The sequence below is a fragment of the Heptranchias perlo genome, chromosome 2, assembly GCF_035084215.1.
Source record: "Heptranchias perlo isolate sHepPer1 chromosome 2, sHepPer1.hap1, whole genome shotgun sequence".
In the NCBI taxonomy this organism is placed as follows: domain Eukaryota; kingdom Metazoa; phylum Chordata; class Chondrichthyes; order Hexanchiformes; family Hexanchidae; genus Heptranchias; species Heptranchias perlo.
In genome coordinates this window covers 45,431,286-45,446,972 of record NC_090326.1, presented here as the reverse complement: position 1 = coordinate 45,446,972, position 15,687 = coordinate 45,431,286, and the positions used below count along the sequence as shown (strand labels likewise).

At 45.4% G+C, this 15,687-nt stretch overlaps 1 protein-coding gene and 1 long non-coding RNA gene across 2 annotated transcripts in view; one reads left to right on the top strand and one right to left on the bottom strand.

Moving 5' to 3' along the window:
* Window positions 1-385: 385 nt before the first annotated feature.
* LOC137338592 (tetranectin-like) lies at window positions 386-10,975 on the bottom strand. The gene is made up of 3 exons (XM_068001830.1): window positions 10,793-10,975; window positions 5,175-5,273; window positions 386-1,503 (listed from the first exon to the last, which is right to left on the bottom strand). Exons 1-3 carry the CDS (start codon window positions 10,899-10,901, stop codon window positions 1,103-1,105), a joined length of 609 nt encoding a protein of 202 aa, XP_067857931.1. The 5' UTR covers window positions 10,902-10,975; the 3' UTR covers window positions 386-1,102.
* The window catches only part of LOC137338608 (uncharacterized), a 72,479-nt gene continuing 64,364 nt past the window's right edge, over window positions 7,573-15,687 (top strand). Inside the window, exon 1 of the long non-coding RNA XR_010966617.1 lies at window positions 7,573-7,749. This is a non-coding gene — a long non-coding RNA (uncharacterized lncRNA). The remainder of the gene's footprint in view (window positions 7,750-15,687) is intronic.

Sequence of the window (15,687 nt, the reverse complement as noted above, 5' to 3'; positions counted from 1 at the left end):
GCCAATTATCCTAAAGAGACATATTAGCTAGAGTTACAAAAGAGCTTTTGAAGCATTTTTTTTCTGTTGATTAGAACCTGTACAAATGGGTTCCTCCTTAAATAGAGAGACTAAAGTCATCTTGAGTTAGGTGATGTATTTAGTTCCTTAAGCAAACATCCATTGCGGAAGGGGGAGAGAGGAAGAATTGAGAAACAGCTTCAGCTCCACCTTCATGAATTATACTTTTTTGTGACCGTTAGCAGAACATGAACGGGCATTGCCGGTAGTGACTGAGATGTTCACTCGTTCCCACCACTCTCCTAGTTAAAGGAAGATGTTTGAAAGGATTCCCTGAAATGGAAGAAAATTGGGGGAGGGGGTAGAGAGAGAAAAATAAGGCCACTTTCTTTTGAATGAATCAGTTTTATTTCTGGCGAGCACTGGAGAGAACAATTACATGGATGGTTTGTTTATAACTGTGCACTGCAAGAAAACTGGAAAAAGCCACGAAGCTAAGCAAGCTATGAATTCCTGCACAGCTGAGATAACAAATATTTCATACAGAGGGCGGGCCTGAGTGCTGTGTGTTGGAGCATCAAAGTACACTGACAGAGAGCACAGGGTTCAAGCCCCACCACCACCACCTGCTCTGCTCAGATCCTCATCTCCGACTCCAGGTGGATCCCCTCCCCTGCGAAAAGGCAAGACTGGGCAAGGTGGGTGGGGGGTGGGGTAACATCAGGCTGCTTTCATGCAGTCTGTGGTAGCTCTGTGTGTGTGTCATGATGTGGAGATGCCGGTGATGGACTGGGGTTGACAATTGTAAACAATTTTACAACACCAAGTTATAGTCCTGTGTGTGTGTGGCATCGGTGGCACCACGGGTTCCAGATGCCTGCCCTGCTCTATCATCTGCAAAAAAAAAAGTAGGTAACCTGACGGAGGATCCAGAACGGGAGAAGGTGACAGAAGGAAAGTACATTCCTTTCAGCGTGGTCAATGATATTCTCTGGTATCGCAAGAAGATATATTCTCTGAAGGAATAGCCCATAAAGCGTCAGTAGCATAACTAAACCAGTTAGGTTATACTTGAGGGGAAATATTTATTAGTCTGGAACACTTAAGAAATAATAAATTCACAAAAGTAATTCTTTTTAAAGCGGCAGGGTTGGTCAAACCACTTGCCGTTGGCTGGACCTGAGAGCACCACACAGTTCTCCTTGGTGCCGCCGTCAGGCTGCAGGGTGATTTCAGTCTCCCAGTTGGTGTAATTGACGGCCGCACCAGTCACGTCCACCCAGGATCCCTCGGCCACTATGTCGCTCACACCAATCCAGATGTCGCGATCGTGCCCCACGGCCGTCCTTGCATAGTCGTACAGAGCATCGTTCTCCTCGTCGTTGCTCGCCGTGCCGAGGATGCCTCCGTGCATGATGCAGTCATCCGCCGCCTCATGAAACTTCTTTTCTCCACTCATCGATAGGAAGCACTTGCTGCGCACTTTCATCCCTCTGAGGCACACTGGACAACAACAAAAAAAAAATAGGAGGGTTGGGGATGAGTTAACCATACAGCAGGACTGCAGAGACGGGACTGTTAATACTTTGCTGCACTCGACGCGGCAGGAGGGGCTTGGGTTGTTTTGGATTGAATATTTGTTTTATTTGTTCTTGAGATATATACACACACCCATTGGCAAGCCAGTGTTTATTGCACCATCCCTAGAGGGCATTAAAGGTCAACCACGTAGTGCGTGACTGGGGTCACATCTAACCAAGTAAAGGTGTCAGGTTCCCTTCCCTGAAGTCAATCAGTTGGGTTTTTACAACAATTTGGTACATTTCATGATTATTTTTCTGCTGCCAGCCTACGAATTACTAGATTTATTGAATTCAATTTCACAACTTGCTATGGTGAGATTTGAACACATGACCTCTAAGTTGCTACTATACCATAATCACTAGTCTTCTGTACCCAATATATCAAACTAAAGAGTCAGAATCAAAAATCTGATTGGATATTTTGAATGTAAAGCATGGGGTCTCCATTGAGTTGAAGCCCTGGGCAGGTCTCAGTCAGATTGAACTTCTGGGGCAGCCAGGAAAAGCCTGGCTGAAATGTAAGCATTATGGGGTGAGCAGAGGAACATCTTTATTCATCTTTCTCTAAATGATCTCTCCTCTCCTCATCCTCTACTGGAGGTGTTAACTCCTTCTGGGGCACAGTTCTATGGGTGCCAATCACCCTCTAATCTCACCCAAGAGACCATTTTCCACGTGTGATCCCAGGCATTGAGGCTATGATTTTAAAGGGAGGAGTGGGGGCCAAACCCGGGCATGTGGAGGCTCGGCCGTTAATATCAGCCGGGCCTCATTTCCTTAAATGTACCCGGAATCCCGCCCGAGTTTGGCCACATCGTGGAGGTAATTTGGCGGGAGTTGTTCGAGAGAAGGCCGCAGCCAGGGACCTGTGGGAACAGTCACCGACAGTCAGTTGAGTGTGGGGGGGAGCGCTCCTGCTCCTCCTGGCCCACATGGAAACGTAAAATTAAATTTTAAAACTTACCTGCTGAGCCTCTTCTGGCCCACAATTGGGCTCTTGGAGGTCTGGCCTGTCAGGGAAACTGTCACTGCTCCCTCACTCAGGCCTCTGACTAATCTGTATATTTACCCACTTCCTTTCTATGGGTGTCCCGTTCGCCTGCTCAAAAGAACAGGTTAATATCAGGACACGGCAGGAAGGCAGCGGGATCAGAGGGGGTAAGTGACTGGCCTAATTTTAACTGCCTCTCCACCACCCCCCCCCCCCCCCCCCCACCCCGCCTGCTTTCTGCCAGGCGGGAGGAGTTAAAATTGGGACCTGAGTGTCAGCAGGTTACTTGCTGGTGGGGAGGTATCAGAGCTGAACCCAATTTTGTCCTTACTCAACGTTGACACGAATGAACTTCCGGCAGGGGTCAGTGGATCGTGACCAGCACTGGGAGTCCTGGTCGCTTTTCTGCTGCCTAACTCAGGGGTACTGAAGCCAGTTGCAGCTCCCCTACCATCATCCCAGCTGAGATCAGAAAACTCAGCACAGACTGAGCATCGAACCTAAGGCCATCCTGATCCATATGGCTCTGGTATGCACTGCCTTAAGCAATTAAGACATCATGGAGAGTATTGGGGCAGTGTAGGGGAAATCTGAACAGTATTAGGGCAGTAGATGGGATTGCAAACAGCTACAGTAACACTTCACCAACGACTACTTGATGGTGTTACTTGAAAGGGACAAAAGCATCTAATTCCTCAGTATTGTTATGTTATTCCTCACATTGATCAACTACAAATTAAGTAATGTTTGTAGTGGGTAAAACTGTGATATTTCCAAATGACTCATTATAAAACTTTTCACCGTCTTGCGCAGATATTTTACAATTTAAAAAAAATGCCCTTCATGATGACAGCGTTGATTTTTTTTTGTGAAAGGGGATTGTTGTGCTTCAATTCACCTACTTCAATAACCTCACTGTACTGTCATCGGTTCCAGTACCTGCCAACTGTCTGAATTCTAGGCATTTTTGTGCCATTGGCCTCTAGCTGCTCAGCCCTGGAATTGGATCACAAGGTATCAATTTCACCTCACTCCCCTTAAAAGAGAGTGAGCAATATTTAAATGATGCTTTACTTTGTTCTATTTTTCTCCACTCCTCAAGGCTTTTGTCAAGTTACAGTTGCACAGGCACCGTCAGTTCTCTGATATCTCACCCGTGTGACAATTCTTCACGTGTGAGAGCAGACTGTGAGTGCCAGCACTCTATTGGACTTTTAAGGATATCACAGCTAAATCCAATCTTGCCCTCATCCAACACCGGCACATTCCCATTTTCCAGCACCTCCTTTACATCGATGGCCTTGTAGGGCCGGGTGGAGGACCCTCAACCCTTCAAGTCCACCCAGGAAACATTGGCGTAGTCTAGTCCCAGCCAGGTTTGTGGCCTATCCAGTAGACTCCCGCCAGACTTGCAGCAGGAGTAAAGACAGAAAATGTTGAAAACACTCAGCAGGTCAGGCAGCATCTGTGGGGAGAGAAATAGAGTTTACAGGTTCGATATTAACCCCTCCCCCATGATGGGTGGGAGAGGGCCGGGGGGGGGGGGAGGGGTAAAAATGAAAAATCGCAAAGCGCGACTCCCCCATCGGCCATTTTTACAGGGGTGGGTTGCGAGGCGTGCGCGTGTCCCGTCTTGGAGAGGCGGGACACCTCATTATAATATTTAAATCAGGCTTCCACTGTGCATTTGGGAGCTTGATTTAAATTTAACACTGTCCGACCGGGTTTCCCAGGGCTCGGGAAACCCGGCAGCAAAATGGAGACGGGAGCAGCCGGATCAAGTAGGATAGTGCTTTTTATAGCACTGCTTGTGAGCCAGGAGGTGCAGGAGTGCTCCCCACCCCGGCCCCTGAAGCAAACCTTCTGCCAACTGCGGCCTCTCCTCGCTGCTGCGATCGGCCGACAAACCCTCCCCGCACCCCCCCAAGCCCAAATCTTTCCCTCCCTCCCAATTGCCAGACTCCAACCACCCACCAAGTGCTGATCTTTCATTGATTGCCGGGGACCACCCCCAATCCCTGGCTGCAGCCTTCTGGTTTTCCCGCCCGGCAGCCGGCCAGCCTGACAATCTGGGCTGCTGCCGGGCAGGAGACGGAATAAAAAAATGATAATGAGGTCCCCAGGATTTCCGGGTTTCTCCCCCATAATTTCACTCCCTCCCTGCCTCCCTGTAAATATCGGGGCCAACGTTTCAGGTCGATGACCTTTCATCAGACTTACAGCAGGAGACTGGTTTTGATCCCGAGGGCGTCGGAGAGGAATTTTCCAGAGTATTTTTTTCCCTTATTGGCCCTGGGTTTTTCTCTGGTTTTGTTGCCTCTCCCAAGAGATCACATGGCTGCGGGGGTTGGGGAAGTGTCTAGTCGTGATGCTTCAGCCATCATAAGTGTGGGGCAGGCTTGATGGACCCACTGGTCTTTTCCTGCCCGTCAATTTTGTATGTTCGTAGGAGTCCACCAGAACGGCTGCAGATTGTATTCATCAGTGACCCCGACAGTATTACATGAGCTTCGGACTCCAGTGAGAACCCAAGTTGTGGGTTTGCTGAGGCCGAAGAGGAAAAGTAGGAGAGCCCCAAATGCTAACCCCCACCTCATTACCTGACTGCAGCGCCTGTTTCTCCTTCAGCAAGTTCACCTCCTCCAAGATGTGATCAATCTGCTTCTTGATATCTTCAATCATACTTGCTGTCACCACCACTGAACAAATGTGAAGCAAATAAAGTGAGCTATCAGGCCACAAAATACTGGGCAGAACAAAAATAAATCAAAACCAATGATATAATCTGCCATGGAATCAAGGCCACTTTCTGTCATACAGCCATTAGTTTTGGTGTTAAATTCCCATCCACAAAACACCACCAATACTCTCAATATTCTTTGGAGAAAAACATAATGTTCCTCTCCCAGGTCTCTTTCATCATTAAGCACATTTAGTCCGCACTCCTGAGCAACATCTAATGACCCATGCTGTGTCATCTCCATGCTCCAAAGGCGTCCGTTTTTCGGTAATGTATAGCAATTGAAAATAAACTGAAAATTTAAAAAGAAAGACATGATGTTAAGAAATTATGTGGGAGAATCGACACCTTAAGCAATTGTTACATAGGGAGAAGCTGAAGGGGCACAAGGGAAGTCTTCGGACCTCTGACACCAGTAGCTCATTCAGGCGGGGATCAGGACTAGAGGGAGCTGCATTGGGCTTGGAGGCCCAATCTTGGGGGGAAAGAACAATGAAAAGGGGTTAAAAAGTTATCTACAACATATTAAAATCAAAATTCAAAATGTAATGCTCAATTAAAACAAATCAACCTACCCCATATCCAGGCAGGAAAGCTGTTAGGTTGCCGAGTTTTCCCCGCACTCCCCAAACCCTGCCCCCGTCCCCGTTAATATTGGGGTCAATATAGGTTGGCTATGTCATGAGCTGTGTAAGCTCTGAATCTGTGTATGGTGAGTTAGCTATGGGGAACTGGAGCTTTTGAAGCTCCATCTAGGTGTAGAAGTACAGCTACAGGTGTGACTGGAGGCCCATGATAGCTGGCATCCATTTAGTAATGGGAAATTCTATCGAGGTGCCATCTAGCGGTGTAACAGCGAATAGCGATGCCTAAAAAATGTGCCTGATGTACATATTGAACTCAATGATTTTAACCGCCCCCGGACTGGCGGTTATGTGGAGTGGGGGTGGGGGGGTTAAGATATCGGGATTGATCAACCCGATCCCATTCCCGGCCGATTAAATTTTAACAAACGGAAATCAGGCCTTCGACGAGGCTCCTGCAAAAGGCAGGCGGGGGCCTCATTAACATTCCAAAGTCACGCCATGATGACATCATCGGCGCCACAACTTAAATTTAACTGTGAGGGGGAGGCGCCGACTGGCCAAAGTCAGTGCTAAAGGTCAGTTCCTTTCAGCACTCCTTCTGGGCCGGGAGAAGCAGGAGTGCTCCCACCCCCCCCCCCCCAGGCCCTCGCAAGGAAACCTTCGGCCTCCCCCAGTCCCCATCACGGCCCAGAGCCTTCTGCTTCCCCCCACCCCCCACCCAACCCTTCCCAATGGTGGCCTGGTGCTGCTGGTAGATTCTGACTGCTGGGGCCCACCCCCATGGGACCCCGGTTGAGGCCTCCTGCCACTTGTTTGTTTGTTTGCGCCCGTTGGCCAGGCTGTCAATTTGGCCGGCTGTCGGGTGGGAGTCTGCAGCAGATTATTTAAATGAGGCCCTGCCGTTAAGATCTTGTCAGGTTTTTCCCACACTCCCCCACACCCTGCCCACCTCCCTGTTAATATTGGGGCTAACATATAGATAGATATAAATATGAGATTATTAATAGAACTGCAAGAACACTCATTACGGTATTGTCGTGGTGTAATTATGATTATGGGAAGAAGATAGAATGTTGTCATTAAATGGATGTTGTGTGTATATTGGAGATATGTTTCTGTACAAGAGATTTTGTAGGAAAAATAAATATTACTATCTTTAAAAATATATAATAATTTTATTAGGAGTGTGTCCTTAGAATTCTGTTAATAATTTTATTGGATTTTTTTGTGTGCAGCAGTTAGGGGGGGTGGGGGGAATGAGGGGATGCTAGTGATGCGGGATAGGTCTGTCAGCGTCTGAGGGGAGGGGAGGTGAGTTTACATTTAGGTTAGTGTTGGCAGGGACTCTGAGCCCTAGATGCTGGCTTGCTTTTTTTGTTCCTTTAGAAGACCCCATCATGTTTTACCAGAAATTTCTGCTTTAATTTCAGACCTGATTTGCAGGCTGTATTTTCAATGTCTGCCCTCTCTCATCTCTTCCCTGGGTTGTCTTGCACTGTCTTATCTATTCACCAGTTAGTTCTTTTCTCTAATACCTTTAATTCCTTTAATGCTTTTCTCTATTGTCTGATGTGAAGATCATCTCGGTCATCTAGCAAGCTCCTGTTTTTCTTTTAAGCAGGTTTCAGGTATTCCACCGATACTGCCTCTCTGTGTTTTTTTCCTTCCCTCCTTTGTTCTGATTCTACTAAAATGTTTGTTCATTTTTCAGCATTGAGTTGTGAAGAAGGATTGGAACCTTAAGAAATAATTTTATACATTCTCTCCACAGTTGCTGACTGACCTGCTGTATGTTTCTAGCAACACTGGACAGAACAAGTCCAACTTCCAGACTACAAAGAGTTTAAGGTATCTGTTTCAGTGGAATGCGTTCAGGTGCCTGAAAATGGCACCAGTAATTTTGCTGCTAATGTCACTGTTTTTACGTGCTTATCACGAAGTTCGCAATGACTGGCTGCCTTCAGATGGACGGTCTACACACACATGCCTCTGCGGCAATGCTCTATCTACGTTCCAAACGCTTATCTTTTGCCCCGTGGCTTCATCCCAGATCCAAACACAGTGGATTTAGCAGATCACGGATGATTGCAAGCATTGGAGAATGAGCACCATAGCCGATCTGTGTTGTTTGTACTGTCAGTTGTAAACTACAGTGTGCTGGAAATTGGAACTGCTCTGGTTTGGAAATGACAGTAGAGTGGGGCAGAAATCTGTTACAGAGTGCCAACTCTGAGGCTGTTTTCTTAGACGTTTTCTGACTTTATCAAATACCAACCGTAAGTTATTCATCCACAGTCCACACTGCTCAGTCCCATGAGGTAATATCAGAATGGGCTTTACCTGTACGATGCCATGCCACCAGTCTTCCAGTAAATCTGCTACTTTTATTTTGATAGCTCTCTGGTTTCTTTTTAATTCAATATTTTAAAATTCTGCTTGGTGCTAATGACCTTGTGCAAAATTAAAGTATCTTTAGCACTTGTTGGGTACAATATTTTCTCCAGTGGACAGATCTAATGCGGTAATGCACTTGCAACTGCAATAAACTGTGGTATTTGGTGAGATCTATTCATTGGATAAATATAGCACCCAGCAGGTGCACATATTCTCAATTTTTAGATTTCACACAGATCTTACGAATGGAATTATTAGCACCCGTATATCAATAACTATTTATTGTTATAGAACCTTTGTCTCTCTTCTCTCTCTATAGGAGAGATTTTCTGTTTCGATGCTGCCAACACATGCCAGGGGCACATTTCAGAAAATTGCACAGCCCAGCCTGTGATTTTCCTTCATTAATTTTAATGGACAGAAAGTCGTGGGGCTGGGACATGCGCCAGGAGCCTGGAGGCAGATTGACTTGTGCTCCTGCAATCAATCTGTCACTCCATCACTCGTCATGATTTCAAGGTGTTTCGCTGTTAGGAAATCTCCAAGCTGGAACATTTGTCTTTCTTCAGTGCCATTCTGGAATGAGTGGCTGTTAAAGGGACTTTATCCTTCGGAAAAGTGCTTCGCAAATCTTTTTTATCTGTTAACAAACAATGCAGCGATATATAAATAATATCAAAATGCGTCATCTAGTCACTTGTGTACAGCATTACTGTGACAAAACGGTACCTGGTTTTTCCCTTTCTCTGAAACAAATGATTTAAAGAAAGATCCCTTTTAAGATTTGGTGATCCGCTAGACTGAACCAGATTGAAAACAGGCATATTACAGGTGCTCAGGTGAGGGATATCTGCACCTAAAGTATCCTGGCCAATATTTATTCCTCGACCAACATCACTAAAACAGGTTATCTGATCATTATCTGTTTGTGTGCCCTTGCTGTGCGCAAATTGGCTGCCACATTTCCTATATTACACTTCAAAATGACCTAATTGGCTGTAAAACGCTTTGGGACGTCTTGATGTCATGAAAGGCACTATATAAATGCAAGTCTTTCTTTTTTTAAAGGGCTGCAAATGTCCTTGAATGTCCTTCCACTGAGTGTAAATAGAAGCCATCCAACATTGTCATTATATCCCCTGGAATTTTTGCATCGAGTTTCAACATTGAAACAAACACTTTCAAAGAAACAACCATTTGAAAATAATTTGAAAATTATATCAATCAGTGACTGCTGCTATACTGAGTCCTCCTTGATTTTACCCCGTGCCGTTTATTTTAATAATACCACTAAAAAATCATGACATCACTGCATCTGATATATTGGGTATTATTAATACATCATTGTTGTCAATCATTAATTTTGGGCATGCAAGGTAAAAATTCTTGACAGCTGGCCGACTGGATGGGCATTACCAATATCTTCAATAAGATTTTAAAGAGGGAGATCATCAGACAGAAGCTTCCACGTGGAGACCAGACTGTTTAAAATTCTTTAAAAACATTATAGCACCGTACTCTCCAGTAGACAGCAGGGTCACTATTGGCACATTCTAAGTAGCTGCCATCACTGCTCACCTCCTCAGCCTGGGGATCCAGACGGTGCTCCATTGATGCACTACATTGTGGATTTGGTTCTTATAGAGCCTGCAGAGTGCTGAGCCTCTCAGATCTCTTGCTTACAAAAATCCAGAACTAAAAGCACCTCGTTTGTCCAGCTCCAAGTAAATTCCATGATCAATGACTCCTGTTATCGCTTTTCTGCCGCAGGGGCTGCTGTCCTCTCCATGTAGTACTTTATATGTTTCATGGAGATGATATGAATTCATAATTGAGAACAAGTGGCACCATGATTAATAATAATTTTAAAAAGCAGTTTGTATTGGCAGCACTACAACCAGTACACATCCACACATTAGCGCAGTTTGTAGTTAAAATGAACATATTTGCCCATAATTCATAAAGATCTGAGAAACTTAAGCACAGGAGGCGCTTTCAACCAGTGGTGCCTATGAATTCTTGTATGACTTTCCTGATTTAATGAAGATGGTGAAGATTTTATCACACACCGTCTGTATCAAATCCAATTCTATTAAATCCACGATTTATTTCTCCTCCCTCCCCTTTTCTCTCCCCATCTCTCCTGAAAGTGGTGCCTTGTGCTGGGGTCCAGCAGCACCCTCCTCCAGTCCCTTACCAAAGCTCATATACTTCATTCATTGCGAGCCCATGCAGTGAATGCCAGCAGCTATTTGACTGCGGAGGGCAACCAATCCTGTCCATGCAACTGCACTTTCCAGCAGGGGTCGTCACCTCCACAGCCTGGGAATGCTGAAGCCAGTTGTTGCATCTCCACTGCCACCTCAGCGGAGATCAACACAGACCAGGGATCGGTCCTTTGACTTTCATGGTCTGTGTGGCTCAATACTGTAACCAGCACTGGATGATCAGGGAAGCCCACTAGTATTCTAAGTAAAAGGACAAGAACCCAGTATACCTTTCTTTGGCGGAGCATTCTTCTTTGCCTTGGGTTTGTCAACCTGCTGATGGGTCATCTGCAGCAGACAAAGAACAGAGAGCACAAAGCAGATTCCTCTCAGCTCCATGGTGCACAATGCAAGTGGAGAGGCTGGAAGCTGTCCTGCTCTGATTTATCTGAGAAGCTGGAAAAACACAGTAATCAAATCCTGATGGCCAGTCAACTCATCCAAAGAGAAATGATTCCAAAGCTCCAGTTCATGCTGCTGGATGCCAGACGCCTCCCCAGACATATCACAGCTTGGGTCGCAACGACACGCATCAGTTATCACTTCTCAGTAATCAACTTTAAATTGAAAACAAACCACTGGAAAAGGCTGCACCAAAATCAACTTGACAATTGTCCTGATCCATCTTTAAAATCTCTAGAAATTGGTGAATTGATAGCTGATGTTCTAGTATGAATTTTTGATTTTGGTTGATTTCGATGGTAGTGTAGGGGGTAAGAGATACAGAGGCAAAAACTGCAACGTAGGATGGTGTTAGGAGCCACAGACAATCGAGGACACAAAAGCTTGAGAGGCAGATGAAATTAACCCGATTCGCAAAATGGAAAGTTGCAAATATAATTTTTAAAAACCTCAATAAAATGGAGGGGAAATGTATGGTGAAAGAGGCGAATTAGAGATGGTCCTGTTAGTGTTGGGGATCTTGGGGGTGGCAAGGTCTCATGACAAACAGCAACGTCAAGGGGGTGGCTGTGGATGTGGATGGGAGAGCTTATTTGCAGGTCTTCACTGTGAGAGAGCAGACATTTTGCAGAACTGTATTGAGAGATTTGGGAATCAGACACAGATAGGGGTTGGGATGAGGGATAGGGAAGGGATGGGACAGAGAGGAGGTTAGAGAAGTTGACCCAGTGGGAGTGCGGTGGATGGGGCGGGTGTCAGGTGAGGGGAAATGAGGCAGCTCGAATGGCTGCTCAGAGAGGGCCAGCAGTATGTACTGCATGTGTGCAGTGAAGGTTGGCCAGAATGGAGTAGAGGAATGCAGGACGCCGGACAAAGACAAAGCTTACAGTGGCAGGATAGAAATTCAGTGGAGGAGCAGCAATAGATGGAGTGGGAAAATAGTGGAGACACAGCCCAGGGAATCGGGAGAAGAGAGAGAGGGAGTTTGAATGCTGGAAACCAGGAAGAGAAAGGAGAGGTGGAAGATAGGGAGGTAGGCAAAGCAAAGCAGAATGCAGAGCTGGCACTCAACAACAACAACAACTTGCATTTATATAGTGCCTTTAATGTAGTAAAACGTCCCAAGGCGCTTCACAGAAGCGTTATCAAACAAAATTTGACACCGAGTCACAAAAGGAGATATTTGGACAGGTGACAAAAAACTTGGTCAAAGCGATAGGTTTTAAATGGAGTCTTAAAGGAGGAGAGAGTTGTAGAGAGGTGGAGAGGTTTAGGGAGGGAATTCCAGAGCTTAGGGCCTAGGCAGCTGAAGGCACGGCCGCCAATGGTAGAGCAATTAAAATCGGGGATGCGCAAGAGACCAGAATTGGAGGAGCGCAGAGATCTCGGAGGGTTGCAGGGCTGGAGGAGGTTACAGAGATCTGCGAGGGTTGTAGGGCTGGAGGAGGTTACAGAGGTCTCGGAGGGTTCTAGGACTGGGAGGGGAGCTGAGGTCAGAGTGGCATCCAATATACTCCTGTAAATGAATAAAAAACTAAAGTAACTACAACATTAAACCAAGAAACAAAATCACAGAGTTGTGTTAACTGAAAGTATTTGGTAAAATCATGCTAGTTAAGTAGATGGAGTCACTGCATAGTACTGTACAGAAAAGTCCTTGCAAGATCAGAGGTTCGGGTCAGCCTGGTATACTGACTTCCAGTAATTCTGCAGGTCTTGCATTTCCATATGCAGCTATGTAAAGGAGCTTCAGCATGTGTTTTTATGGAAGCTTCCAGCCCACTTTCTCTCACCAGCCTGCAGAAGATGTCTGTTTTGCTCACTTTGGAGGTCTGTTTAATGGATAAAAAACCTAATGCCATTTCACCTGGAGTCTGGACCATTTTCTTGTGGAAATTAATGGAAAGCCTATAACATTTATACTGTCCCTTTAATGTAATGCAACATCTGAAGATGCTTCACAATTTGGTGCCAAAACTGAGCAGAAGTAGGAGGGGGATGGGTTGGGGAAGGTGGGAAGAGAGGAAAAGAAGAAGGAGTTAAGAGAGGGAGTTCCAGACTGCGGGGGAAAATTACTGAAGATTCTACCACCGTTGGTGGGGCGGGGTGGGGGTGAGGGGGAGAGGGGAAACATGCAACAGAACAGAATTGGAAGAGTGGTGGGAGGTCGGCAGGGACTTGGACTGGTGAAGGTTACAGAAGTAGGAAGCGGTGAAGCCATGGTGAGATTTATAGATGAGGACAAGGATTTTAAAATCCATGCACTGAGGGATGGAAAACAGTGGAGTGCAGCAAAGAAAGGAGTGATAGGCAAGCGGGATTTTGTGCAGAATAGGATACAGGAACTGAGTTCTTAATGTGCTGCAGTCCAGCAAGGAAGGCATTGGAAAAGTCAAGTCCAGACATAACAAAGGCATGGATGAGGTTTCATCATGAATGGAATGCACTACGGCAGAGATGAATGATGTTTTGGAGGTAGAAGTGGGCAGTCTTTGTGATGGACTGGACAACAGAGTGGAAATTGGAAATTGGAAAGATCCCACATTGAAGGAACAGACAGGAGGGAGTATTCCAAACTAGTGGAACAAATAAGAAAAGGTCACCAACAATGAAACAGATGGAAGGAAATCCCTCACAAATCTTTTATTAGCTGCAAGACCCATAGGTTTAGGAACTATACTTTGTAGCTGGTTAATTTGAGGGTTAAGAACCTCCCTTTTATTTTTTCTTCCCCTCCTCTCATTTTCTCTGCTACTCCTGGAGGCAACTAGAGTAAAGTACAGATGCCTGTGGTCCTCTGAATCCTCACAATTATAAGGGTGAGCCTGGGCGGAGAGTGTTGACAAACTATTTGACCTTTGTCATCAGAGCCTAGCCTGATCCTGTCCTCACCCAACATCCACATCACACTTTCCAGCAAGGGTCTCTGGATAGCAAGCAGGAGACGTAACCTGGGGCATAACTTCCCCTCCCTAATCTAAGAGCGCAGAGGCCAATTGTACTTGCACAACTGCTGAGGTTAGTAGAGTTAGCACAGACCAGGAATCAAACTTGGGATGTGCCTGGTCCGTTTTGGGTTAATCGTAACCAGGCTGTGCCCTTGACACTGAGCCATTGGCGTTGAGAATATCTCTTTTAAACTGTCTATTCAAATACTTTGATTTTGATTCGAAACAATCCACTCCAATAACCGTACTTTCACACACCTACTGTTATTTTATTCCCTCCCCCCCCAAAAAATACTTTTACCAATACTCTTCAAGTGAAATCGATATGAAATATTTTGAATTCTATTATTAGTCCACTGCAAATATGGTGGGTTGCATGACACTGACACAATACAGCTGAGGGCTGCAGGCAGTGGGTTTCAGAATGTTTAAGAAAAGTATCCGCCTGTCTTTCCACAGCTGCATGCCTTTTGCTTCACTGGTTTTCAGCCAAATGAAACGTGGCAACAATTATGTAACAAAAGTTATGAATAGGGAAATTAAATGTAAAGCTTCTCATTTCTTCAATCTGTCCTGATTTATTGTAAGAGTATCTATCCTCCTCTGACCAGAGATTTCTTTTTTTTATTTAGTTCTATGTAAGAACAAATAGTTTGTTTTGCGTGCATTTAACCTGCCTGGCCCCCTCCTTACAAGATCACCTTGGCCAACATATAGTGAGTCTACCACGTAGCTGTACCGCATCCTGTCAGGCTGCAGTCGTGTGGGATTATGTAGTTACATGCTTTGAAATTCACATTTTAAAAGGTAGGCTTGACAGGATAGCCAGTGTCTCCCCCCTCAAAATTATTATTTTTTTTACCAGAGGATACCTCTAATTTTCCTCTTTATTTTCTTCAATCTGGTCTACAGTGGCCATGCAGAGAGAATGGATGAAGTGTCCTCCCGGGTTTCTGCCAATTCCCGAAATAGTCACTTGGTGGGAATGACTCTCTCAGATGTTTCCTTCCTTCCATAAAGGAAGGTACCCAGCCTCTGCTACGTCCTTCGCCATAATTACCCAGCTGAGATCAGGAACTCAGTGAAATGCACCCCACTACTCAGGGGATGGTGTGTCATTGTACCAAAAGACCAAACACAATATCATCTTAAATGGCCACTTCTCTTAAAATGAAATACATAGGCCCTGAAATTCCACGGGGCTACTAGTGGTATCCTACTGTAACCTGGGCAGGAGGCAGGCAGAAACCCCAGAAAAACCGTGTAAATTACTGAAATAGTGTGCAGTCTTTCTTTGAGGTTTCTGCAAGTCTCCCTTCAAAGTTTACAGCAGGAGACCTGGGGAATTTCAGGGCCTTATTCTCTGTAACACCTTAACCTTAATGGTGGAACAGAGATTTGATTCCCCACTTTGCTGAGTTTTCGATTTCAGCTGCACTGTACAGGGCAATGCCCAACAGAGACTAGTCTTCCCCAAGGGGATGGGGGAGACGGAGAGAGAAATTAGAGGTAAATCATTACTGGGCTGTTCTCATACATTTTTGACATTGTTCTCCTGTCTGTAGTTGGAGATTGACCTAGTAAGGGAGTGGTAAAATTAGTTCTATTTTTTTTAAGTTCTTACTTCTACCTAAAAAGCATTGCACCATTCTTTGGACAATCTGTAGGATATGTAAACACTTAAATAACTTTTTGCTGCTATTGTGAACATGAGTATGTTTATGGCTGGTGGGAGGTGGTGGTGGTCGGGGGGGGAAGTACCACATCTGTTAAAA